The sequence below is a fragment of the Phyllopteryx taeniolatus genome, chromosome 7, assembly GCF_024500385.1.
Source record: "Phyllopteryx taeniolatus isolate TA_2022b chromosome 7, UOR_Ptae_1.2, whole genome shotgun sequence".
NCBI classification, from domain to species: Eukaryota; Metazoa; Chordata; class Actinopteri; order Syngnathiformes; family Syngnathidae; genus Phyllopteryx; species Phyllopteryx taeniolatus.
In genome coordinates this window covers 11,545,172-11,569,240 of record NC_084508.1, presented here as the reverse complement: position 1 = coordinate 11,569,240, position 24,069 = coordinate 11,545,172, and the positions used below count along the sequence as shown (strand labels likewise).

General features: G+C 39.0%; 3 protein-coding genes across 6 annotated transcripts; 1 reads left to right on the top strand and 2 right to left on the bottom strand.

The window, feature by feature from the left end:
• The first annotated feature begins 1,780 nt into the window (after positions 1-1,780).
• On the top strand, positions 1,781-5,966 carry LOC133480581 (ras-related protein Rab-11B-like). 3 transcript variants are annotated; one of them, XM_061778838.1, is made up of 6 exons: positions 1,781-1,939; positions 3,782-3,977; positions 4,046-4,239; positions 4,321-4,401; positions 5,006-5,188; positions 5,311-5,966. In XM_061778838.1, exons 1-6 carry the CDS (start codon positions 1,900-1,902, stop codon positions 5,454-5,456), a joined length of 840 nt encoding a protein of 279 aa, XP_061634822.1. In that variant the 5' UTR covers positions 1,781-1,899; the 3' UTR covers positions 5,457-5,966. The 3 variants fall into 3 exon arrangements, with proteins under 3 accessions (XP_061634822.1, XP_061634824.1, XP_061634823.1); XM_061778840.1 differs by lacking the exons at positions 5,006-5,188; positions 5,311-5,966 and adding an exon at positions 4,893-4,981; XM_061778839.1 differs by lacking the exon at positions 5,006-5,188 and having other exon boundaries at positions 1,782-1,939.
• A 1,195-nt stretch (positions 5,967-7,161) lies between these two features.
• On the bottom strand, positions 7,162-17,312 carry LOC133480583 (E3 ubiquitin-protein ligase MARCHF2-like). The gene is made up of 5 exons (XM_061778843.1): positions 17,076-17,312; positions 12,955-13,190; positions 11,755-11,950; positions 9,614-9,823; positions 7,162-8,742 (listed from the first exon to the last, which is right to left on the bottom strand). The coding sequence occupies exons 2-5, from the start codon at positions 13,134-13,136 to the stop codon at positions 8,584-8,586; spliced, it is 747 nt and encodes a 248-aa protein (XP_061634827.1). The 5' UTR covers positions 13,137-13,190; positions 17,076-17,312; the 3' UTR covers positions 7,162-8,583.
• A 1,578-nt stretch (positions 17,313-18,890) lies between these two features.
• Positions 18,891-22,990, bottom strand: LOC133480582 (ras-related protein Rab-11B-like). Of its 2 annotated transcripts, none has more exons than XM_061778841.1 (5): positions 22,834-22,990; positions 20,698-20,893; positions 20,436-20,629; positions 19,668-19,748; positions 18,891-19,599 (listed from the first exon to the last, which is right to left on the bottom strand). In XM_061778841.1, the coding sequence occupies exons 1-5, from the start codon at positions 22,871-22,873 to the stop codon at positions 19,358-19,360; spliced, it is 753 nt and encodes a 250-aa protein (XP_061634825.1). In that variant the 5' UTR covers positions 22,874-22,990; the 3' UTR covers positions 18,891-19,357. The 2 variants fall into 2 exon arrangements, with proteins under 2 accessions (XP_061634825.1, XP_061634826.1); XM_061778842.1 differs by having other exon boundaries at positions 18,891-19,579.
• Positions 22,991-24,069: the final 1,079 nt, after the last annotated feature.

The following is a 24,069-nucleotide window of genomic DNA, read 5'->3' as shown; positions in this document are numbered from 1 at the left end:
TAACTTTTTCAAACATTTTCCATGCTCATCATTTTTCACAAGATTTGATGACAAACTATTCTAGCATATTTCGATTACTCCATTTTCAATTTTATTTTTTATTTTATTTTAGTAACTTTGTAGTATTTTAGTATCTTTCAGGAATGTTTAGTCATCATCATTCTGTCAAAATTATTGCAGCACATTTCCATTTCATTTGTGTCAAACTCACTGCCATTTTCAGTCATCATCACTCCGTCATACATTTAATGACAAAATATTGTAGTACAGTTGCTTCATCCTTTCATATTGAATGAGAACACTTTGCACTAAAGACAGTTACACATTTCATCAAATTACACATTGCACACAAATACACTCATACACAGGCATGTTGATGCTGTTACAACATTTAACATTCAAAATGTTCTTTATGAAATTCTAATTAAGATTTTTTTTTTATTTAAAACAAACATTTGTTGTGTCAGATCAGAATTCTATTAGATATTGTACTTTGTCATGACGCCGCTGTTGCCACAGTCAAATTAATTTTTTTTAAATTTAAGGTTAATGACTTTATATGTATGCATTTAAATATGAGTATTTTTATTTTAATATATTCATATTTTTGTTTATTTTCATGTTGCTGGTTGAGTTTTATTTAAGTTCAGCATTTTTCAATAATACTTTGCCATGTGAGGCACGGTGGATGACTGGTTAGAGCGTCTACCTCACAGTTCTGAGGACCTGGGTTCAATCCCCGGCCCCCCTGTGTGTAGTTTACATGTTCTCCCCCAACCTGCGTGGGTTTTCTCCGGGCACTCTGGTTTTCCTTCCACATGGTAGGTTAATTGAAGTCTCTAAATTTCCCGTTGGTGTGAAAGTTTGTATGTGCCCTGCGATTGGCTGGCAACCAGTTCAGGGTGTGCCCCGCCTCCTGCCCGATGATAGCTGGGATAGGCTCCAGCACGCCCGCGACCCTAGTGAGGAGAAGCGGCTCAGAAAATGGATGGATACTTTGCCATGTTGCGCTTTTATCATATTTCAAATTGTAAATGTTAGGGTTTTCAAATTCAATTTAATTGTGTTTATTATTATTATTATTAATATTTGTCAGCGTTTTATTTCCGTTATTTTATTGTATTCATTGTAAAATTTAAATGTAACTAATTACGTTCTAAAAATATTTTTATTAATCTTTTTAAAGTTTTTTTTTTAATTTTCAGTTAAGATTTTTTTTTTAGTAATACATACTTTGTCATGTTGATACAGTTAACAACATCAAATGTTTTATTGGCTATTTTAATGAATTTATTTTCATTACTATTATTTTAAAATTAAGTAATTGTGTTAATTTCACAATTAATTTCACAGGCGTGCTCCCAGCTGTCATCGGGCAGGAGGCGGGGTACACCCTGAACTGGTTGCCAGCCAATCGCAGGGCACATAGCAACAAACAACCAGTCGCACTCACAGTCATGCCTACGGGCAATTTAGAGTCTCCAATTCATGCATGTTTTTGGGATGTGGGAGGAAACCGGAGTACCCGGCGAAAACCCACGCAGGCACGGGGAGAACATGCAAACTCCACACAGGCGGGGCCGGGGATTGAACCCGGGTCCTCAGAACTGTGAGGCTGACGCCAGTTATTCATTTTAGTTCCAATTTTTAAAAAAAAATAATAGTCAAGTTGGTGCTGTTAATAGCTTCGCATGCTTTTTTAAAATAATCTATTAATGTTTTTACCACTCCAGCAATAATTGAAAAGGTTATATGAGGCTGATGACGTTGACAGGTCATGTCATGTGACAATGTGACTTCATCATCTCATGTTTCCGGGCCGTGACGTCAGGTGACGTCATAGCCTCCCATCCCTTGCACATCTGACTGACTGACTGACTGTAGAGCGTCAATGAGAGCATGGCGAACAGAGACGACGAATATGATTTCTTGTTCAAAGGTAACAAGATGGCTTTTCTTGACGTTGCCGGATAGGCGACGTCGGGTAACTGCTGGTGGTGGCGGTGGCTAATGCTAACTAGCGGCGCTGTTATTTATTTATTTATTTATTTATTTTACAAGCGCTTTGTCGCTGTTGTCAAATATGTCATGTGGTACAAACATTTTAGCCTCGAGTACTGAGTCGTTGAGTTATTATATTTGCGTGCGGGAAAAGTATTTCGCTCTTGTTTGCGAATTTAACAGCGGTTGCCGTGATGTAGCCCCGCCAGCTAATTGCTAACCCGATTCAATTCCCCAAAACTTTATTTGTCTACGCCACTGCCGTTAACACAATAATTTGGTAGGGTTTGGCAACCAACCTTAAATACTCAAATACCCTTATAAATTATTCATAAAACACTTTTATTTTGAATAAAATGAGTAATACTCTTAAATTTAATTACATACGTAAATAAATACTCTCTCACTAACAAATGTTAAGCTTTGGACTGAACATTTGTTAGTGATATTGTGTGCTGGTATGGTTTTTCCCTTTTAAGGGAGAATAATTAAATAATAAAAATAAAAACAACAACACCGGGAGCCACAAAACCCTTTTAACATCTAAAGTGAGGATAACATGTTGTTTTACTTTACGTTTGTATGTATAAAAACGATAGTGTTTTGCATTTATGAAATCAGTTAACCGCTACAGAGAACACGCAATTTTATTTCTGCATGTAACAAAAACTGATGAAAAAAGATGCTTGTTCGAAGTTACTTTCAGATAAAATAGTCTATTTGAGTACTCGTTTTCATGAAATTAAAGCTAAATTATTCACTTACAGCGAAGCATTAAGTCTGTTTCTGTATTACGTCATTTTTATCGCGCTTTTGTAGCGCTTGCAGTCATCTGTCAATCTGACTAGAAAAAGTTTTTTGGTTTTTTTTAAACTGAAAAATGTAAACTATATATTTGCAAAATAATAGCCAATTAATATTTATTTTACCTGGTTAATGTGATTTTTGCTCCAGAACCTCAGCTCAGAACGTTGGCGCATACTGTATGGGTTTTAAGACGTCATCTTCATTTTCATACACGATTGTAAGCTATCATCTGTGAGGCGTGAGCGATATTTTAATAAACTTCATGTAGCACGTCGTCAATCCACAAGTCCGAAATAAGCAGATTCGCATTGCAATTTGCGAGTCAAAATGTGCATTTTGCACCTCATGAAAACACATTGTAAAGCAAAACAGCAAGTCACTGATTTTTAAGTTTTTTTCCGCTGAGCACGAGCTGGAGAAAGCACGCCGTCGGCTCCCGGAGCGGTCGCCTCTGTCGCCGGGCCCAAATATATTCAAGACGCCCTGTGCCAGACGGAGCATAGCTTCACTTTCACAGCAGGGACACTGTTCTTTTCTTAGAATATTTCATTTTGTATCTGAGAACACAGATTTGATGCGCCTTGCCAAAAGGTTCCGGTTTTGTCTCGTCTGTCCTAAGGTCATTAAAGGCACACATCCACCATGCGTACAGGAATTGCTCTAAATAAAACTGAGAATGTAAAGAAACAAATTGGTTTTATGTTTATAAAAATCCAGTTCTATTTTTCATCATTAAAAACATTGTTTTTGGATGTTTCTTTGGGGGTGCGCTGAGACAGATTGACATTTCAATTCATTGGTTTTACATACAAGGAAACTTGAGTCAGAAGCATGGTCGCAGAACAAAAACTTGTAAGTCAAGGCACCACTGTACCTTGACAAGTCTTTTTTTTTTAAACATTTCTTTATTGTTCTCTAGCCGCTCCGTCTCCCTCTTGAGTCTCATTTTTCTTCTTTTCAACCTTGCTCACAGTTGTGCTGATCGGAGACTCCGGGGTGGGCAAGAGCAACCTGCTCTCGCGCTTCACCAGAAACGAGTTCAACCTGGAGAGCAAGAGCACCATCGGAGTGGAGTTCGCCACCCGCAGTCTGCAGGTGGACGGCAAGACCATCAAGGCTCAGATTTGGGACACGGCCGGACAGGAACGCTACCGAGCCATCACCTCGGCGTGAGTGTTTCCCCCGCGCGTGCGGTTTGTTTGCAAGCGAAGGAGTTGACCGTGTTTACCGGCGTCAGGTACTACCGGGGCGCGGTGGGCGCTCTGCTGGTGTACGACATCGCCAAGCACCTGACGTACGAGAACGTGGAGCGCTGGCTGAAGGAGCTGAGGGACCACGCCGACAACAACATCGTCATCATGCTGGTGGGAAACAAGAGCGACCTGCGACACCTCAGGGCCGTGCCCACCGACGAGGCGCGGGCATTCGCTGGTAAATTCACCCCCCCAAAAAAATAAAAATGACGCGATCGATAGAAAATAGGTGATGAATTTGGATGTTCCTCCTGGTCAGAAAAGAACACGCTGTCGTTCATTGAGACGTCAGCGCTGGACTCCACCAATGTAGAAGAGGCCTTCAAGAACATTTTAACAGGTGGGCACACACCACACTCCACTTTGATCATATTAACAAACCATTTTGCCATCCAGCCATCTTCCATAGCGCTTATCCTAATAAAAGCCTCCTCTATTACGACACAATCTCTCAGCCTGACACTTTGCGTTTTCTGCATTTGAGGGTGGACCTGTTTTGTACATTTTCTTATTCTATGTAACATTTATTTGAATAATGTAACACCACTTTTTGAGGAATTGCCAGAAACACCCCACAAAAAATAATCATTTAAATAAAACAATATGTAATTTTAAAAATACATAAAAGATGCAAATAAAATAAGCAAAGAGTGAAAAGAACACCTTACCTCAAATGGAGGCCTACTTCTGTCTTTAGTTAAGCAAACAAATGCCCTTGCCCCTATTTGATTTTTTTTTTTATTGTATCTAACTAAAAAAATATTTTTGTCTCTCTTCACGCAATGTTATTTTTGTATTTATTTTATTATGTATTGTATTTTCTTTGTTAAGGAAATGAACACCCACTGACATTATTTGAGAAAATACTAAAAATTGATTCTGGGGGAAAAAACAAAGCAAACTAAAATACAAAAATAAAAAATCATTAAAAAAATTACTGCAAGGACTGCAATTGGCTGGCAACCGGTTCAGGGTGGACATCGCCTCTCGCCCGAAGTCTGCAAGGAGCGACTCCAGCACACCTGTAACCTTAACGAGGATATGCGGGATAGAAAATGGATGGATGGATGAAATAATTGATGCCTTACCTCCAATAAAGACTGGAGACCTGCTAGCTACTCTTACCAGTTATGTAAATACACACCAGAATGACATTTATTTTTGCTACAGTGGTTGAAAGAAATTGCTAAATTAATTTTTTTGGAAAATCTTTTGTGTGTGTGTGTTCTTTGTTTCTGTGGGGCTGCAGAAATCTACCGCATCGTGTCCCAGAAGCAGATGGCGGAGCGGTGCACGCACGACGAGTCGCCGGGCAACAACGTGGTGGACATCAGCGTGCCACCCACCAGCGACAGCTACAAGGGGCCCAGAGTGCAGTGCTGCCAGAACCTGTGACCTTCATCAACATCCTCATCCTCCACCCTGGCTTCATCTGGGATGAGCACCTTTTTCTTTTCTCTTCCTTCTGTCATTAAAGACACGTGTTGAATGTTGACTGAGCTGCTGTCAGGGAGCATTTCGCCGCAGACCAAACAGTCTCAAGGCACTCAAGCAGTATTAGGGGCTCACCGTCCATCTTCTTTTGCATCATGCCAAATATATTTATGTAACGTCATCATTGTCTATTTATTGAACACTTATTGCTTATAGTTGTCACAGGTTTTTTTTTTTTCTCTTGAAGATTTCAAGACTGATTATGTTTACAATAAAATGATCAAACTCTAAATGTCTTATTTTATTTTGTCAGAATAACCTCCATACCAAACTTTATGCCTTTAGAAAAGATGAATTGTTATCAAGTTTGTTCTTATTGCAGCTGCACTGTGAAATACTGGAAACTTTTTGTAATACAAGTACAAAACTATTATGTCAATGCTGTCTGAATAAAATTCTATTCAAATATCAGGCACAGTTTTGAAGCCGCTCTTGTATTGGATTTCACTTGAGGTGTACCTGATGCTCAACCTAATTCAAAGACAAAACCTTAGATTTTAGCAGTACAGTATATCTAAAAACCTAAAAGCAAACCAAACTCAAATATTTTTAATTTAAAGGAAACGACAATTTGTAAAAAATACAAATGTATTTACAATTTAAACAATGAAAATGTTATTGTCAAAAATTAAAAAGGAAACCAAATAAAATTGTAACATACAATATTTAAAAGGCCAATATGATTTATAAATATTTTCATGAGTTTCAAAAATCTGAAATTTTATATTTAAGAAATTAAAAAGTAATGTGGAAGTTCAAAGAAAAAAAAAAACATATAAAATATATTAAATGCTTAGATTAGAAAGTGAAAAAGAAAATCAAACCTGAAAATTATAACTAATATATAAATTTAAATTATTTAGAAAATTAAAAATGAAACCACATACATAATATATAATTTATGTGTAAAATTCTTTAAATCAATTAAAAAAAAATACATTTCCTTATTAAAATTAATAAAGAAACTAAACAAAGGATCCTTTTGGTTGTCAAAAGGGCTCCGACTATTACAAATTTGATGATACTAAAGGGGAGAAACATAATTAAAGTACATGAAACTTACAATACATATGGCAACCTGCAGCACATTGGCCATAAACATATACTGTGCTGTACATACAGTATAGAGCATTTGATGCAGCAAAGCCCGCTGTGCAATTCTCAAAACAAATGAATACCCAGAGGAACTGTAACAAAACATTTAACCCACAAATGGTTATCGTACATAACAATTTGTTATTGTACATGAAAAAGATCCCTGGCCCCTGATGTAAAGGATTGGGGGGTGGGGGTTTATCACCACTGGATGTGCCAAAGAGTAAACACACAGATAACAAACCGCTCATAAGCTTGTAAGACAGATGATCCCTACTCGGCTCACAAATCCCCCTCCCGGCCCTCTTTGAACACTGGCAGTAGAAACAAACAAAACGATTAAAGAGCATTTTGCGGGTCAGCCAGTGCTTTAGTACAAAAGGAGATGCCATAGCAAAAGGTAAAGGCCAATATATGTGAAAAATGTTGACTTTGTTCCCCATTCTGTGTCAGAGCAGTGACATTGGGTAAAAAGTAGAAAAACACCAGATTTTACATATAGTGTGAAAAGTAGGTTTTTTTGTGCATTTTTAATAAGAATCATCAATATGAATACAACCACACAGCCACAACTCAACAATCATTAATTCAAATAAATAATCCAATCTAACACGCTTTACTAAATGAAGTGCAAGCATGGCAAATAATACGGCGCTCGAAACAAAAGTGCTGTTGTTACAATAACATGTTTACGGCTGTTGTCAGGGGTCCCATTACTATGCTTTCAGCTTAGTAAAAAAACAACAATTTGATAATACATAAAATACTAATCAACCGTCTCCCAAATGGTGTTATGTCAAGACAATCTGTGCAGAATTCTGATCTTGAACACGATTTTTTTTTTCTTCTCCAGGACAAGTTGGACCCCTTGAAAAAGCCAAAATGACCCTAAAATGGCTGCCTTAAAGTAAAGTGGTAGACTTAATGGTTCTACTCAAGATCAACATTCCCACTGGCTTGGAGGCCTAAAAACCGAGGATGTTAGGATGAACACTCCTCCAAAACGGGGTTCGGCGCATCTCCTCAAAGTGTCATTTTTTGTTTGGAGAAGTCATTAAATTTTGCTCCCACGCTCAGTTGCCACAAAAACAAAAACACTCAAATACCTCACAATTTAGCATTGTCCATCTGTCTCGTATATGAGGTTCAGATTGGGTAGAAATCTGACAAAATCTACACTGGACACCTGGAAATGCCCGCTTTAAAGCAAAATGGCAGACTTCCTGTGTTTTCGGGCCTGGCTTCCTGAGACTTTTTTAGTGCGTGTACTTATGATAGACACGCCTACCAAATTTCATATTTTTGGAGGTAAACTTGCTTCGGGCACTGAATTCAAACACAAAACATACATTTTCACCAGCATAAACAGTCTACGTATGGCAAAGCTCTCAAATATTCGATTTCAGCAAGTAACATGAAGTAGACACATGATTTGCTTTTAGCGGCCCACATAAAATGATGTGTCGGGCCGGATCTGGCCCCGGGCCTTGAGTTTGACATTTTGACAAAACTAAAGACTTCAGAAAAAAAGAATTTGTGTTGTGGATTGCCACAGACAACGTCCTGCCAATCTCGCTCCAACCTCTCTCAACTGGCGATCTGCGAGGACGAATGGGCACATGTTGAATTAGCTGTTTTTTTGGGTTTTTTTTTGTGATGTATGTTTAATCAGTTTGTGTCAATGCTTTTTTTCCAACAACCAGTGACCACGTGTGGAGGGTTCACAATCCTCAATCAGCACTTAGTATCCAATGTCTCTGTCCAACTGCTTTGCCCGTCCACAGTGTTGTATTTTTGCATGGCCTCCACTTGTGATGTCATCCTCCGCAATGATGTCACTCTTTCCATGTCAAAGTCAACTTTGCAAGAGTGCTAAAACAATGTTTAAAAAAAAAAGGGAAGGGGGTGGGGAAGTGCATCCTCCCTTCGGCTCTCATACTAAGCTTTCATTCGAGGGCATGTTGGGGGTTATGGCAGAGTGCAAGGCATGCTGGGAAGAGGCGGCTTCCCTCGCTTTGGGGATGAGTAGATGTACTTGCTGGTCCTTTCTTCTCCACTCAGAGTACATCTTACAGTGGTAGCGGAGGCACACCTGCACACGCACACAAAATTATGATTATAATTTACATCATTGTAATAATAAAGCCTACTTGTGCATACAACTTCGTCAGATCATTCAAGACCTCCGCAATCTTACAAGACTGCCTGAAAAAAATTGCCCTTTTATACCTTCTTTCTCAGTGTTGCTGTTCTGTTCATCACACTGAGTATGTGTAACAATTAACATTACATTTTAAAAAACATATTTTAAATAAATGTGTAATATCTTGTAAGATTAATCTTTTTTCATTACATAAAAAATATTTTGTTTTATAACATGTAGTGTGATGTGTTGTAACATTCATTTTTTTTTTAAAATGTGGTTACATAAAACCTAATAATTAAATTATAATAACACTAATTGAAATATTGTCATATCTTGTAACAGTCAACTGTTTTCTTACATTTAAAAAACTGAATAATTTTAATGTATTTTATTAGAAAATGATGTAAAAATGATGTAATATTTTATAACATGCAACTGTTTCTTACATTTTAAAAATAATTTAAAAAGATTTGTGATAAAAAAATGAAGAAAAAAAAACATTTCTTTAACAATTTTTAATAATTGGGGTAGGCCACCCCCCAAAAAATATATTAAAATATAAAAAATATATATTTAAAAATAAATCTGTGAATAGGAGAGTCCACCGTTGCCCATCCCAAAGACAGAATATTGACACAACTGACTTGGTCTTCCCATTTGTTTATCTAGTGAACCCCTGCTACTAATTAAGGCTCTGCTGCAAAAAGCGAAAAATCAGCTAATACAAAATGGTTTATAAAGTACTGTAAGTGCCTATACATGCCACAAGAGAGCGGCAGAGGTGCTCAACTACAGTGAGGCTGAGAGCGATGGTTACCATGGTCCAGAGGATGTAGATGGTGAAGAGGACGAGGGTGAGCGAGATGAGGCCCGTATTCTGCAGCAAGCTGCCAATGTGAAGGTCGTCCGAGACGCCCTTCAGACACAACCAGCCCGAAATGGTGGCCAGCGGCGTGACGAACAGGAAGCACACGATGTCGCAGAACACCAACTTCCTTTCCTCGTGTGCGCCGGGATCGTGCAGCCACTGTGTGGGAGATCCATGTCATGAATTATTAGATTGAAAAACAGAACGAAGCAAGACCATGGACCTGAGTTACTAAGACCCCAAATGGCGGGTGCTAACTTATGAGTTGACTCTATGTAAAAGTGGTGGATTGGAAGAGGGTTTTCATTAGCTCTAATGGTGCACTATGACAAATTTGGGAGCGCAGCACGAGCCCAAAATTAAGTATGAAGTGATGGAAATGGAAGTGTTCGTGGAAGACAAACATGTTACTTAGTTACAAAAAAAAGAGATGTTTCGCACTGATGTGGGGGAAGCTAGCAGGCACATAAAAGTAGGGCTGAAACAATGAATCGAATAACTCGAAACATTCGAGCCACACGGCCGCTACTGCACTTTCAAATGCTAACAAAATAAAGACCTAATAACCACATTCATACTCTAGCTGCTACGGCTACTGACACGCTGGCACTTAACACGCAGACTAGCTAACGGTTCGCCAGGTAATAGCCAGCCACTAACCTGAGCTTACAACAGCCAACTATCCACTCCCATTCGCTGGCTCCCACGTCCCTCACCAGGCCAGGCCCCACCTTTTAAAGCCACACACACTCAAAATCACATATCTTGTACTGCTGAATAGACTACAGTGTTCCCTCGCCACTTCGCGCTTTACGTTTTGTGGCTTCAGTGCTTAGCAGGTTTTTCCAAAATATTCAATTAAAAAAATATAAAATAAAATAAATAAAATACAGCCATATCGGCAGCCATATTGCGGAAAGACGCGTTGTTTCATGTTGATGCGCGCAAGAGAAGGTTTCCCTGCATGCCAAACAAAGATACGAGTTGGCTCAGAGGCTTTGTACATGCCTGTACTGTACGGCCACTCATACAAGGCACGTGACGGGGTTATGTCCTTGTACAGGGGAATTACGGAAGCAAAAGAAAAAACAAAGACAACGACGACCCATCACCATGATTTTCTCCAAGGTAAAACCCCGGGCTACACCATCAGCGCCTCCAGCAGAAGAGTCTCCGAGTGAACCGAAAGCCTCTACGAGTCAAGTGAGAGCCACTCCGCCGCCGCCGACGCAAGCCTCTTCGCCTCTCTCAGAAGGCAATGTTGATGAATGTTAATTACTGTATAGGGTTTTATAATTACAGATTTAAGTAAATACGTGTACTGTTGTAATCTTTGTTTCAAATACAAATATAAATATAAACAACTACACTACATTCAGTAGTTAAATTATTTAACACAAACCAACCACCTTCACAGGAGTCTCATCAATAGTATTGGCTGAATTATACTGTTTGACGGTTCTCAAACGTTTTACACCAAGTACAACTTAAAAAAAGTACTTAGATCTCCAAATACCAACATCAAGAATGGCATTTAAAATACAGTAGCATCGTAGTAGTACTAGCAGTCATAAATAGTTATCGAAAAAAAGATTCCCTAAATAGTATATTGAGTATTATTGTAAGCTATTGTACATTATGCATTTTGAATATTAACACTGCGCTTAAATATAGGAAACATAAAAAAAAAACTGTACTCAAATAATGATTCAATGATATTGTTTTACACATAAAAGTTAAAAAGTAAAACATTCTACCTAAATAAACGTTTTCAAAAAATCGTTCTTAAAGCTTAAATGCAAATGTAATGTAGTAAAAATTGAAATACAACTCAACTGTACTTAAGCAGTGATTCCTTTGTGTACCACTACAGGGAGCCCACATACCACTCGTGCTACTAATACCACACTTTGAGAAACGCTGATCTAGCGTGTACACAATCATGAATCCATTTTAAATAAACTGTATTCAGCAGTTAAAACATTCAACACAAACAAACCGCCGTTCACCCGAGGCTGATTAATACCAGCGAGCATACCAGCCTCGATAACAATAATAATTTTGCATGTGCAAAACCTTTAAGTGTTTACCTCTGTGAATGGCCTGAGTCTGCGTTGGATGCTGAAGTGGGCGTGGCACAGCTCACAGTAGCTGGTGTTGGAGGACGACAGCCAGAGCTCCAGGCAGCTCCTGTGCACCGTGGCCAGCGTGCCCGTGCAGTTGCACGGGGACAGCAGGCCTTCCACGCAGCCGCCCTCGTGGCAGATGCGGCAAATGGGAAGATCGCTGCACGCGGCGCAGCACGCCACACAAAGAAGTACATGACAGGATTAACTACAACTCTTTTGCTTTTCATTTGGCTTTTTGGGATGCCGCCACAGAAGGGTACCGGTGATGGCAGGGGAAAAAGTTTCATAATAACCACACAACCAAAATGAATGCTGTTCTCAAAGGGTGAATGGTTTGACTTTTAGTTTTGTAGCTCTACTGCAGTGGTTGTTAAAGTATTTACTTTATTTCAGTTTTGTAATTTTGTTGTGCAGTGTTTGTGAGTGGTTTCACTTTATTTTAGTTATGTATAGTTTTATTGTGCAGTGGTTGTGAGTGGTTTCACTTTACTATAGTGTAAATTGTGAGTGGTTTCACTTGATTTTAGTTTATTATATTGTGGTTTTACTTTAATAGACAGTAGTTTTGAAATAGTTTTACTTTTTTGTGTTGCAGTTTTGCATAGTTTTATTGTGCAGCAGTTGTGAGTGGTTTTACGTTTTTTATTTGTAGTTTTGCATAGTTTTACTGTAGCGTGTTTGTGTTTTAAATTTATTCAAGTTTTGTATAGTTTTCTTGTACAGCAGTTGTAAGTGGTTTTACTCTATTTTATATTTCTAGTTTTGTTGTCCTTTGGTGGCGACGATCAGTGACTTTCAATATACGGTATACTGTTTTATTAGACAGTGTATAACTTCTCTTTACACCTGTGACAGTTATGAATGTTTTTTTTAAATGTGCATCTTTGACCAGACATTGAGTCCTCTATTGTTTTCATGCTTAAATAGTTAGTGTCTTTTGACACATGCACCACATGTTAATGTTAAAAAGAGCGATGCTAGAAATGGACTCAGTTCCCTACAGTGTCACGCCGCAACAATTCTAAAACTATTTTTGACATCATTATTTTTGTTTGATTACACAGTGGTTCATTTATTTTCACACTTATATGATAGTTAAGATTGTTAAATGTGATTGAAATCATAATAAACTTGAATGTGTGAATTTGTGCTCAAACAAACCTTTGCAGGGTTTTCCACACGGAGGACGGCAGGTGTCCGTCAATGGCCGTGATCTGCGTGACACGGAGCTCCGGGCACCCGCCCTCATCTCCGCCATCGCTGCCTCCTTCTTCCGCCACGCTCGTCCTAACGTCCGTGTCTCTTGCACAGTCGCACTGGTGGCAGCAAACGCCCGTCGCCATGTTTACAGGGTGCCGAGACAGGCGTCAAGGTTGGACCACAGAGCAGCCAAGTTTCTGCAAATCAAAAACAAACTTGTTTAATTCAACCAGTAGTTCTAAACTGGTGTGGCTTCAGGACTCACCATCACTCCTTACAGACAAGCTGCAACCCAAATCAGGGAACATTTTCAACATCTCAAAATTGTATTAGATTTTTTTTTTTTTTTAAAGAAAACGCACTTTGAACATGACATACAGATACAGCTTAATAAATTAGAATGTGGTAGAAAAGTTCATTTATTTTATTACCTATACATTATGTAGATGAATTCACACTTCCTAATTCCTAACTTCTACATTAAAAATCATTTTCATTGTTTATTGATTGTTTGTTACATAATAATCTAGTTTCTACAGATGGTGAATTTGGGGTTTTCATTTGCTGTAAACTATAATCATCAAAATTTTACATGTACACTTTAAAGTCTGATTGATAGTCTAGATTAGGGGTGTCAAACTCATTTTTGTCACGGGCCACATTGTAGTTTTGGCTTCCCTCGGAGGGCCGTTATGACTGTGAACCCATATAAAATATTGTCTCATACAATGACATACTTATACACAACAAATTGATGGATAACTAGTTTTAAAATCAGAAGCCAATAAAAAAGGTTAAACTATTATTACATTTATTTCAAAAAGGTGATTGGTAACATAAAATGCTTGCAATAGCTCAACATTATACAAGTAAAGACACCAATTTTGGTATTTTCACAAGAAACATGAAGTCGACACACATGATTTGCTTTTGCGGGCCACATAAAATAATGTTGCGGGCCAGATCGGGCCCCCGGGCCACCAGTTTGACACCGTGGTCTAGATGAAAATAATGGCTTTAATACCCAAGTGGGTGCATTTTAAATAAAAAAACAAAAAGTGAATCTTGGGAACACAACAATGTACATAACATAGAACCTTAACGTCATATACCTTCAGTAACATTTTGAGAATCAAACGGTTTTTCATGCACAAACAGGAAATAAAAGTGCAGCACTTTTTAATCCACAAATTCTAAATATATTAACCAAGATGACGTTCTAGGATACAAAATGCAATTCAGTCATGTATATAAAAAAAACATTGTACAAGCAAATACCTCAATCAGTTACATACGCTATACTAGCGCTCTTATCTCAAATTTTTGCTTGCAAGTCAAAGCAAAAAAACACCCAGCCATCGTAGTTTGGATGTTCTCCCCATGCTTGTGTGAGTTTTCTTCTATTACGCTGCCTCTCTTGCCACTTTCCAAACATGCATGTTAAGACTCTAACTTGTCCATAGGTGAGTGTGAACGCTTGTTTGTCTCTGTGCGGTGCGGCTGGCTGGCGACCAGTCCAGGGTGTTCCCCGCCTCTCGCCCAAAGCCAGATAGGATAAACTCCAGCGCCCTTGCGACACTAATGTGAACAAGAGCTATATAAAATAGAGGGATGGAAATTATCTAAATTCCCAAAAGGGTTCAAACTTGGAGTGCAACCAAAATTTGGTGTAAAATGTTCCCTAAAATTCAAACTACTACCCATCCATTTTCTACTGCTACCGGGTACAAACTACTACCCGGCAGTTAATAATCATATCGCTATTTCTTTTAGGTAGCAGGTAACTACAAAAAATTCTTGTTAACTATTAAGTTGCATTGTCTCATGTTGGCAGGCCGCATACATAAACAAGCACCATCTATAATTATCAATACAGTGCCATTGCCAAAATCTCTGCAGATGCTTCATCAAGCGAGGTCACATCCAGCATAAATAATGACATACTGTACATGTAAGTCTGTCAGCGTGTGGCCTACATGCAATTAGCTTGGGTCATGGAAGTGCCAAGGGGTGTGCTTGGAGCTGGGCCAGCTAACAAGGGCTTCGCATAACATCAGCAGCGGCGCGAGTGCAGTGTAGCAGACTGATAAACAGCTGGCCGCAACGCGATAACCCCCGCACGGAGATAAGACGCAGACCAATGACGACAACAGCCTCCATCTGCAAATGTTCATCACACAGATACTCGGGTCTAATCCTGTGGATTTAACTGTGTGATCTCGCTATTGTTCAAATAACATGACAGATGGTGACAAAACACGCCACTGTTGATGTGTAGGGATTTATGATTTGCATCAGTCAATAATATGTTGACATTTTACACAGAGTGGATATAAAAAGTCTACACACCCCTGTTCAAATGCCAGGTTTTTGACATATAAAAAGATCTGACCAAAAATAATTTTTAAAAAACATTTAAGATTCTGCTAGAAAGCAAAATAAATGTCAGGAAAAGCCGACTGGAATAGCTGAACTTTATATGTGGCACTTTAAATGTTGGCAGATGTCTGTTGACTCCCATTTAACAAGTTTGGATTTAATTGGTTCATTTTGAACACAGCCACATCCAAGCTTCAAGAGGGTGTGCACACATGTGCAACCACATAATTTTAGAGGTTTACACTGTATTTACTTCACTTTTCGGAAAGATAAACAAAAAAGTCCGCTTTACAAGTTATGTCACATTATAGGTAGAAAAAGCTTGGAAATTATTCATCTTGGTCTCATTTTTTAGACTGCAAAAAACTGGCATTTGAACAGGGGTGTGTAGACTTTTGAATCCACTGTATATTGCTTGGACTTTCTTATTTAAAAAGTACTTTTAGAACGGTTGTTATTTGTTACAAATAGTAGGTCCACACTTGAAATGAATAAAAAAACAAAAAAATCGCAGGGGAAAAAAGATTTAAAATTACGATAAAAAGGGTCGTTACGAGAAGAAAGTCACAATGTTACAAGAAAAAAATTACAATATTATGAGAAGAAAAGTTGTAATGATACAAGAATTAAGTCAGAAAATAACAGAAAAGTTACATTACTATAAGGACAAGTATTGTAAAGCCACTATGTTGTGAGAATCAAGTCGTATTAAGGAAAAAGGTTGTCATAAATTACTGGAATAGAGTCACAATTTACTGAGAAAAGAAGTCATTAGGTTACCAAAATAAAATAAAAAAGTTGTAATCTTAGAAGAAAAATGTTGCACTATGAGAAAAAAAAGTATTAATATTAAAAAAAATAAAGTCTATGAGAAAAGTCATTAAGTTGCCAGAATTTAGTAAAAAAAAAAAAAAAGTTATGACAAAAAAATATACTATTGCTGTTGAGTTACGAGAAATAAGTTGTAACGACATATTAAACATTTATTTTATAAAGTCAAAATGTTGTGAGAATAAAGTCGCTAATTTCTGAGAAATGTCAAAGTAATTACAGTAAAGTTGATGCTGGAGGAAAACTGTCATTCGCTAAGAAAAGTTATAGAGAAAAAAGAGAAAATATTACATTGTTGAAAAAAAAGTAACATTGAGAAAATAAAGAAAAGAAATCATAACGTTTCAAGTAAAAATTCTTACAAGAATAAAGTCGTGATATTGCAAGGGGGCAGGGTAATCCCAACATTTTGTTCTATTAATTTTTTTTGGGTGAAAAAAATTCATGTAATTTTTTTTTTTTACGCCAAAGTTGTTGTTGCTGCGACTTTCGGCTTGTGCCATCATTGGTCGACAGTCCAACACAAGGATTAACCAAAACAAAGAGAAGCTCTGAAACCTCGACCAAAAACTGTTTAGAACTTAATTGTTCAAGCCAAATTTAAGTCACGAAACTCAATGTTCGCCTCTTTTTCCTGACAAAAAAAAAAATTCAAAATAAAGTCGTTTAAACTGTTGAGGGTAGCTTTGGTGCAGACTATCACCTGGAGCAGAGGTCCAAATGTACAAGGTCAACTTTCCATTCCTAATGTAGAACACATTTCGTTGTCAATATACATACCCATACTCTGCTCGTCCAGTAATTACACCTCCTCATAAATACAGCTAAGTTGTCAGCAGCGTACACAAAGCGAACCAAACCAGACTACTTACCCCTCGGCCCTTTCTTTATGACAATTTATGACGGCATCTTCGTTTGCTTCTGACACCGTTTAATCCACAGGGGCTTTGCGTATATTGGTCGGAAAACTACGAGCTAGCTTGACGGCAGTGCGGTCGGTGCAGGCTGCCACGCCGGCCGCTTCGACCTCCACTCGCTCGGCTGGGAGGGGGAGTGGCAGGGGGTACTGATGCTGTGACGGGGCTTGAAGAAAAACTGCTCTCGGGAGGCGAACGCGACATTATGAAGTCAGACCACGTGACACTGCGGATGACGTCACCGCCCAACGTGACCAGCTCAATATTGTTCAGTTCCCTCCACATCAGTGTACTGTAAGCATTTGGAATATTGTTCATCATCAACTAAAAAGTGTGAATTGAAACATATTCTCCTGTTTCATGAGCTCGATCAGCTCGTCCTTAAAACCTCTTTTCAGGATTATGACCTAATAAGTGAATCATTTCGATGATTTTACTGGAATTGATAGGAAGGTGACTCAACATGACATAGTTCACCATTTTTTGACCGCTTTAATACTCACTTTATCAGGACGCAAAGCGTCACTTGTGTCACTCTCCACTTCACCCTCCTCGGTTGACACTGACAGCAGTGCTGCTGCAACCGGCAAGAGTTCTTGCTATTATCAGGGGCGTAGCTACTCATTTGGGGGCCCGAGGCAAATCCAGTCACATCCGTGTACTGCGCTGACGAAAGTTTCCTTTTCGCCGTCGCACACACGACTTTTGAAATCTGTTCAAATTATCTGACATCTTAAGTTACTTAACTGTTTCAATATGGTCACCTTCCCCCTGTACGGTAATAGTTATCGCCAAAGATTTTTAATATTAATTATCACCAAATAAGAAATGTGAATTTGAGAAAAATCTATTTCCTGAGCTGGAAAATTAAGTAAAGTCCTTCTTAAAGATTATCTAAAAAGTGAATAATCGCAACACTTTTACTGGAATTGATAACATTACTCAACATTTAATATAGTTTATTACTCGCATATTTGTCACAAAAAGTCACCATGTCGCTCTCCCCTTCAGCACTGCTAATATGCTACATACAATAGCGTCTAGCTTTTGCTGTTGGTTATGGTCACGTGTGCACTAAATTGGAATAGTCCATTGCATGGGAAGGGGGTGAGGTGGGGCACAGTTAAAAAAATAAAAACAAATTTAACTTTAATTTAGTATTACATTACTCTCTGTACTGCTACATTCTCGACATTTAAAGGTAATATATTGATGGCCTTTATATAAAAAAAAAAAAAAAACAACTAATTTTAAGAAGCCTACTTTGTTTAGAACCGATGTACTTTTGTTCCACAAAATCAAACATTAATTATTCAAGTCTTTTTCAATAGCTTCATAGAATAAAATTAGTCAGGTGCTATAAAAATGGCTTTCTAGAAGATGCAATTTTGCCAAATATTCTTAATTTTGGCATAGGTAAAATAAATAAAAACATCAAAATAAATCAATAAATAACCTACAGCTCTTAATACACAGTGGCATCACAACCAGTTTGGAGTTTCTTTCGTTAAAGAGAACAGTGCAGCAAAGCGGGGCTTAAGGAACCCATATCACATATAGAGAGGAGTAATGCGTGCTTGCGGCTTACTTTTAGAGTGCATTTTTAGAGGTTGCAAAAACTAAAATATATATATATTAGGGACATTTGATTGCTTCACAGCAAAACGCAAAACTTACTGTAAACTACGTCACTTCTGTGGCGTGTCCTCCCAACAATGTGTAGGGAATTATGCTGGGAAACGCTAAATGACAAACACACCGCTCCAAAAATACATTTGCCATTGGCTTTATTGATGCATCAGCAATTTTCACAAGAAATATATCTGACACACACAAGTCACGCATACCCTTCCCTGCACTACTAAAACAATTACGGGATATTGCTCAAGAGAGCGTGTGAATCATTTTACCATTGAAATGATATTAGGAAGAGAGCAGCGAAAAAAAAAAACATGGAAATGATTGGACATGCCAACGTGTGCTCGATCGTATGCTTTTATCAACATTAATTCCCTCACGTTTGATTTTAGAATCTTGAAAAGCAGCTGCTCATGATTTGCATGTGTCCTGCTTTGGTGTGTGTGTGATAAAAACTGGATCGCTTTCATACTTGTGGGTCAAGACAGTCACGACAGCTCCGCTTCCGGGCATCGTGTCTGCTCCGAAACGGGACGTAGGATTCCACACTTCCGATGTCTGGGAATCAGGAAACGCTTCACATACCCTCGCCGCCGCTCTCAACGCGACAGGGTCAATGGGAATGTGAATGAAGTCGAAGTAAGGAGGAGGGCGCGGGGGTGTGAAAGAGAGAGTTCACAGATTCTGGCAGCATGCCACTTTGTTGCCCCTGAGTCCGTCAGTGGTGGGCGGCACGCTGATGTCCACCACGTTGTTGCCCGGGGAGTCGTCGTGTGCCGATCTGTCTGATATTTGTTTCTGGGACACGATGCGGTAGATTTCTGCGAAGGAAGCAGACACGCTTGAAAACGTGAAAAAGAAGACGTGAGTAACATTTTAGAGTTAAAAAAATAATAATCTCCTCCTTACCTGTGAGGATGTCCTTGAAGGCTTCTTCCACATTTGTGGAGTCCAAGGCGGAGGTCTCGATGAACGACAGCGTGTTCTTTTCTGTCACGTAAAGAGCGGCCGTTAGAATGGTGACATGCTAACGTCAACAAACTTATGTCGTGAAGGAATGTGCACCATTTAGGTGAGGGGAGGTCTTCATTTGTGCAAACCAAACTTTATCCATTAAATTTCACTAGCACTTGTCTTCATTTGAGTGGTGGAGGAGCTGGAGCCTATACCAGCTAACTTTGGGCGAGAGGTGGGGTACACCCTGGACTGGTCACTTTAATCGCAGGGCACATATAAACAAACAAGTATTTGTACTCACATTTTCAAACCAACAGAAAATTTAAGAGGCTTAAATGAACCCAACATGTTTGTTTTGGGGATGTGAGAGGAAGCCAAAGTCTAAATTTGTGGGGGTAATAATGACATACACTCTAAGGACATCATCTCCAGGGAAGTCCTGAATCTTAATACAACGTACGACAGACCAAAGCTACAGAAAAGAAAGCTCTTGAACCCTCAGCAAGCGGAACAAGGTTATTTTCTTTGCACCAAGAAAGATGCTTGCTTCACTGTAATTTGACTTAACCTTGAAACATCATTTGTACTTTGTTTTCACGTTGTCTGATGATACCAATGTCCAAATAAGTAAAGCACCTGTCTAAAAATGTCCTAGCTGTTCATTTAGATGAGGGGGGTGGTGCAGTTAGACGGTACAGTTGAAGAATGGGGTGAATTTACCAGCGAATGCCCGCGCTTCGTCGGTGGGCACGGCCCTGAGGTGTCGCAGGTCGCTCTTGTTTCCCACCAGCATGATGACGATGTTGTTGTCGGCGTGGTCCCTCAGCTCCTTCAGCCAGCGCTCCACGTTTTCGTACGTCAGGTGCTTGGCGATGTCGTACACCAGCAGAGCGCCCACCGCGCCCCGGTAGTACCTGACGCCGGTAAACACGGTCAACTCCTTCGCTTGCAAACAAACCGCACGCGCGGGGGAAACACTCACGCCGAGGTGATGGCTCGGTAGCGTTCCTGTCCGGCCGTGTCCCAAATCTGAGCCTTGATGGTCTTGCCGTCCACCTGCAGACTGCGGGTGGCGAACTCCACTCCGATGGTGCTCTTGCTCTCCAGGTTGAACTCGTTTCTGGTGAAGCGCGAGAGCAGGTTGCTCTTGCCCACCCCGGAGTCTCCGATCAGCACAACTGTGAGTAAGCAAACCCAACCAGGGTAATATATAGCAGTGGTGGGGAATGTAGGGGTGTTTTTTTTGTACTATAAAGATTATACCCAAAAAATGGACAATAATTTTGTCATCTAATAACCTAGACAATTCTTGTTGAAATTGATCTAACATTTTAACAAGCTCTGAAAAAAACTAATTTTAAAGGAGATGCTTTTTATTTGTAACAATTTAAAATCCTGGTATACACTTTTCCCAAAATTGACCAGGAGCAAAAAATATATCAAATTTTATACACCCTATTTCATTTCTTGCTAAAATCCAGCCATCATGTTGTTTTTGATGAACTGTTTATTCTAAAGTTAGTTTAGAGTTTACAGAAGTATGAGGACACTGGTACCTAGCCACTTCCCACAGGTAAAAATACCAATTAATTCTTTCCTCTTAACCATTTTATTGTGTTTTTTTTCCTGTGCAACTAATGCCTATTTACTAAAAAACTTTCCTATTTACAGTTTTCGTGCTCTTTCTGAAATGCCCTAAGATCCCACAGGATACTGCCAAAGCCCTGTTTTATAAGAAAGTAACACAGTAATTTGATGTCAAGGAAGTATATTGAAGTGATACATCTCAACTAAAAGGCAATCTTTGCATGTGGGGGAGGAGCTCATCTTAGTCTGGGTTATTGAGGAAAGTTAGAGTCTTCATAACGTGCATGTACATGCACATCTTTCTTTGAAATCACATTATTGGTAAGTCATTTATGTTTAAGGGTAATGTTGTGAGATGAGTTTGAAATTATATGAAACTGTTTTAGGATCATAGTCTGTTGTATATTTTCTGTTTAACGAAAAAAATGCACAGGAAGTTCACATGTACATGTGGATTCTGCATAACTTCCACTAACAACCCAGGCTAAACTTAGCTCCTCCCAGAGATGCAAAGATTTTACTCACTGGGTCGAGATGCATCACTTCAATAATACTTCCTTGGTACCAATGACTACTTTTCTATTAGATTAATTCATTAACAGCAAACTGCGAATAGGTGGGTGTCCACTGTATAAATTTGGATTATTTTTGGAGTAATTTAAGAATCCCAAGCACCTTGGAATCTCCATTATAATTTTATTTAGGATTTGAACTATTAATACAGACAATTAGAACATTTTTTAGCCTAGGTTGACTACACTGCTAAAACGTGTTTTGAAATACTGCAAGGTTAGTGACGTCATGCCGAGTGCCTACTTCTAGAGCTGGCCGTTATAAAGATTCCCCACATAGTTTCTAGGCAGGACGCGCCCTGCTCCAATACTACTGGCTTCAGGACACGCACCGCTGCACTATGATTGGCTGTTATCACCCTGTAGAACACGGCCTACTGCTTCCATGCGGAAAAAGATGTAACTTCAGTGTAGCGGCGTTAATGTTTCCCACTAACCCTACCCCACCCTAATCCTAACCTTAATTTATCCTAAAGTGCCTTGAGACCCAACCCTTGCCCTAAACCTGAAATAATTCTGTTTTTTTTTTTCGTACAAATGTGAGACATGTTTGAGATGTTAATTTATTTACAACTGTATAACCTTCCCTTCCGGCGACGCTGGAGCCAATCAGGTTGCAGTAGGGCGTGTCCTGCCTCGAAACTATGTGGGAAACCTAATAACGCTACGGCTGGTGAAAAGTAGCATCAACGTTAGCTTGCTACTTAACACCGCAACTTGTATTACTGACGGCTTCAGTCCACGGCTTCTAAGGCAACATTAGTCAAAGTATGACCTATGAATATGTTAACTCACAACATGTAATATTTCCATTTTTGTAACGTTGGACAACTTGTGTTTTCGTTCCCCAGGGAGCTACCTTTAGCATTACCGTTGTCTTGCGTTACTTCCTCGTGTTACGAGGTCATAACGACCACGAGCGTCGTACGTCGCGTTCGTCCGCCCTCGGGAGGCCTTACCTTTGAATAAATAATCGTATTCGTCATCTCGGTTTCCCATGTTTTTGTGTGTGTGGAGATTAGTGTCTGACTGTTACTTTTCCAAATATCGCCCAACAACAGACAATCTCCGCCTTCTAACAGGAACTTGAGTGCGTCACTGCACGTGGGGTGTGACTTTGGGCCAATTAGAATCGGTACATGTGATTGAAAGCTGTGTCGCCGAATCGGCTGCTCGTAAAGCAGTCACGGGACGATTCAATCCAGGAAAACGCCATTGCACTGAATTCACGGCCCACTTTATATTTACTAAATTACTATATAGTATCCATGTATAGTATAGTATAGTAGCCGCTTATCCTCAATGTATTACATTATTTTTTACATATAGTTTATATTAGATTAGCCATATCCTACTTATATATTTTTTTGTTAGGTTTGATAAAACCTAATTTTGTACTTACAGTAATTCACTTGAGTAACAAATGCAAAATATTTCAAATTGTGAAAATTACCAAACAAAGTTGAACTGTTTGATTTAAAAAAAAATATTTACTTAAAATAAGCGGCACTGTATTTTTGTAATACATTAAACAGAGCAGTTGTTATAGAAGTATTAATAATAGTATGCCTAGAACAGATGGAACGGTGGGTGACGAGTTAGCACATCTGCCTCACAGTTCTGAGGATTCGGGTTCAAATCCGCCCTCGCCTATGTGGAGTTTGCATGTTCTCCCTGTGACCCCGTCCCATATTTTCTCCAGTTTCCTCCCACTTCCCGAAAACATGCACTGTAGGTTCATTGTAAACTCTTAAACTGAATTGCCCGTAGATGTGAACGTGACCAGTTCAGAGTGTATCCCGCCTTTCGCCCAAAGTCAGCTGGGATAGCTCCCTGGTGAGGATAAGCGTTACAGAAAATGGATGTCTAGAACAACAGGACTAGTAGTACGTTACAGAAAATGGATGTCTAGAACAACAGGACTAGTAGTAGTATGTCCACAGTACCACTTTTATTTCTATGTATGTTACATTTCTCTACTATACCTTTGCAGTAAATTACTATTAATATGGTTTGGTTAAACCATCTATTCTAGAACAACTATACTAGTATATCCATGATATCACAGCACTCTGATTACTGGTAATTCACATTGAAATAAATTATCGCATCACACACTCCCACAGCATGACCAATGAGCATTCATGTGGTTTTGGTTAGACAGGAAGTACTCCACCCCTTGTCCTTACTGGATG

Excerpts from the sequence above, each read along its gene's own strand:
- LOC133480581 (XM_061778838.1), top strand. The coding sequence starts at position 1,900 with ATGGCGAACAGAGACGACGAATATGATTTCTTGTTCAAAG. Across the intron at positions 1,940-3,781 it reads ATATGATTTCTTGTTCAAAG|TTGTGCTGATCGGAGACTCC; the intron begins GTAACAAGATGG and ends CCTTGCTCACAG. Across the intron at positions 3,978-4,045 it reads TACCGAGCCATCACCTCGGC|GTACTACCGGGGCGCGGTGG; the intron begins GTGAGTGTTTCC and ends TACCGGCGTCAG.
- LOC133480583 (XM_061778843.1), bottom strand. The coding sequence starts at position 13,136 with ATGGCGACGGGCGTTTGCTGCCACCAGTGCGACTGTGCAAGAGACACG. Across the intron at positions 9,824-11,754 it reads GACTCAGGCCATTCACAGAG|TGGCTGCACGATCCCGGCGC; the intron begins GTAAACACTTAA and ends TCTCCCACACAG. Across the intron at positions 8,743-9,613 it reads TCTACATCCTCTGGACCATG|GTGTGCCTCCGCTACCACTG; the intron begins GTAACCATCGCT and ends GTGCGTGTGCAG.
- LOC133480582 (XM_061778841.1), bottom strand. The coding sequence starts at position 22,873 with ATGGGAAACCGAGATGACGAATACGATTATTTATTCAAAG. Across the intron at positions 20,894-22,833 it reads ATACGATTATTTATTCAAAG|TTGTGCTGATCGGAGACTCC; the intron begins GTAAGGCCTCCC and ends GCTTACTCACAG. Across the intron at positions 19,749-20,435 it reads CGAAGCGCGGGCATTCGCTG|AAAAGAACACGCTGTCGTTC; the intron begins GTAAATTCACCC and ends TTTACGTGACAG.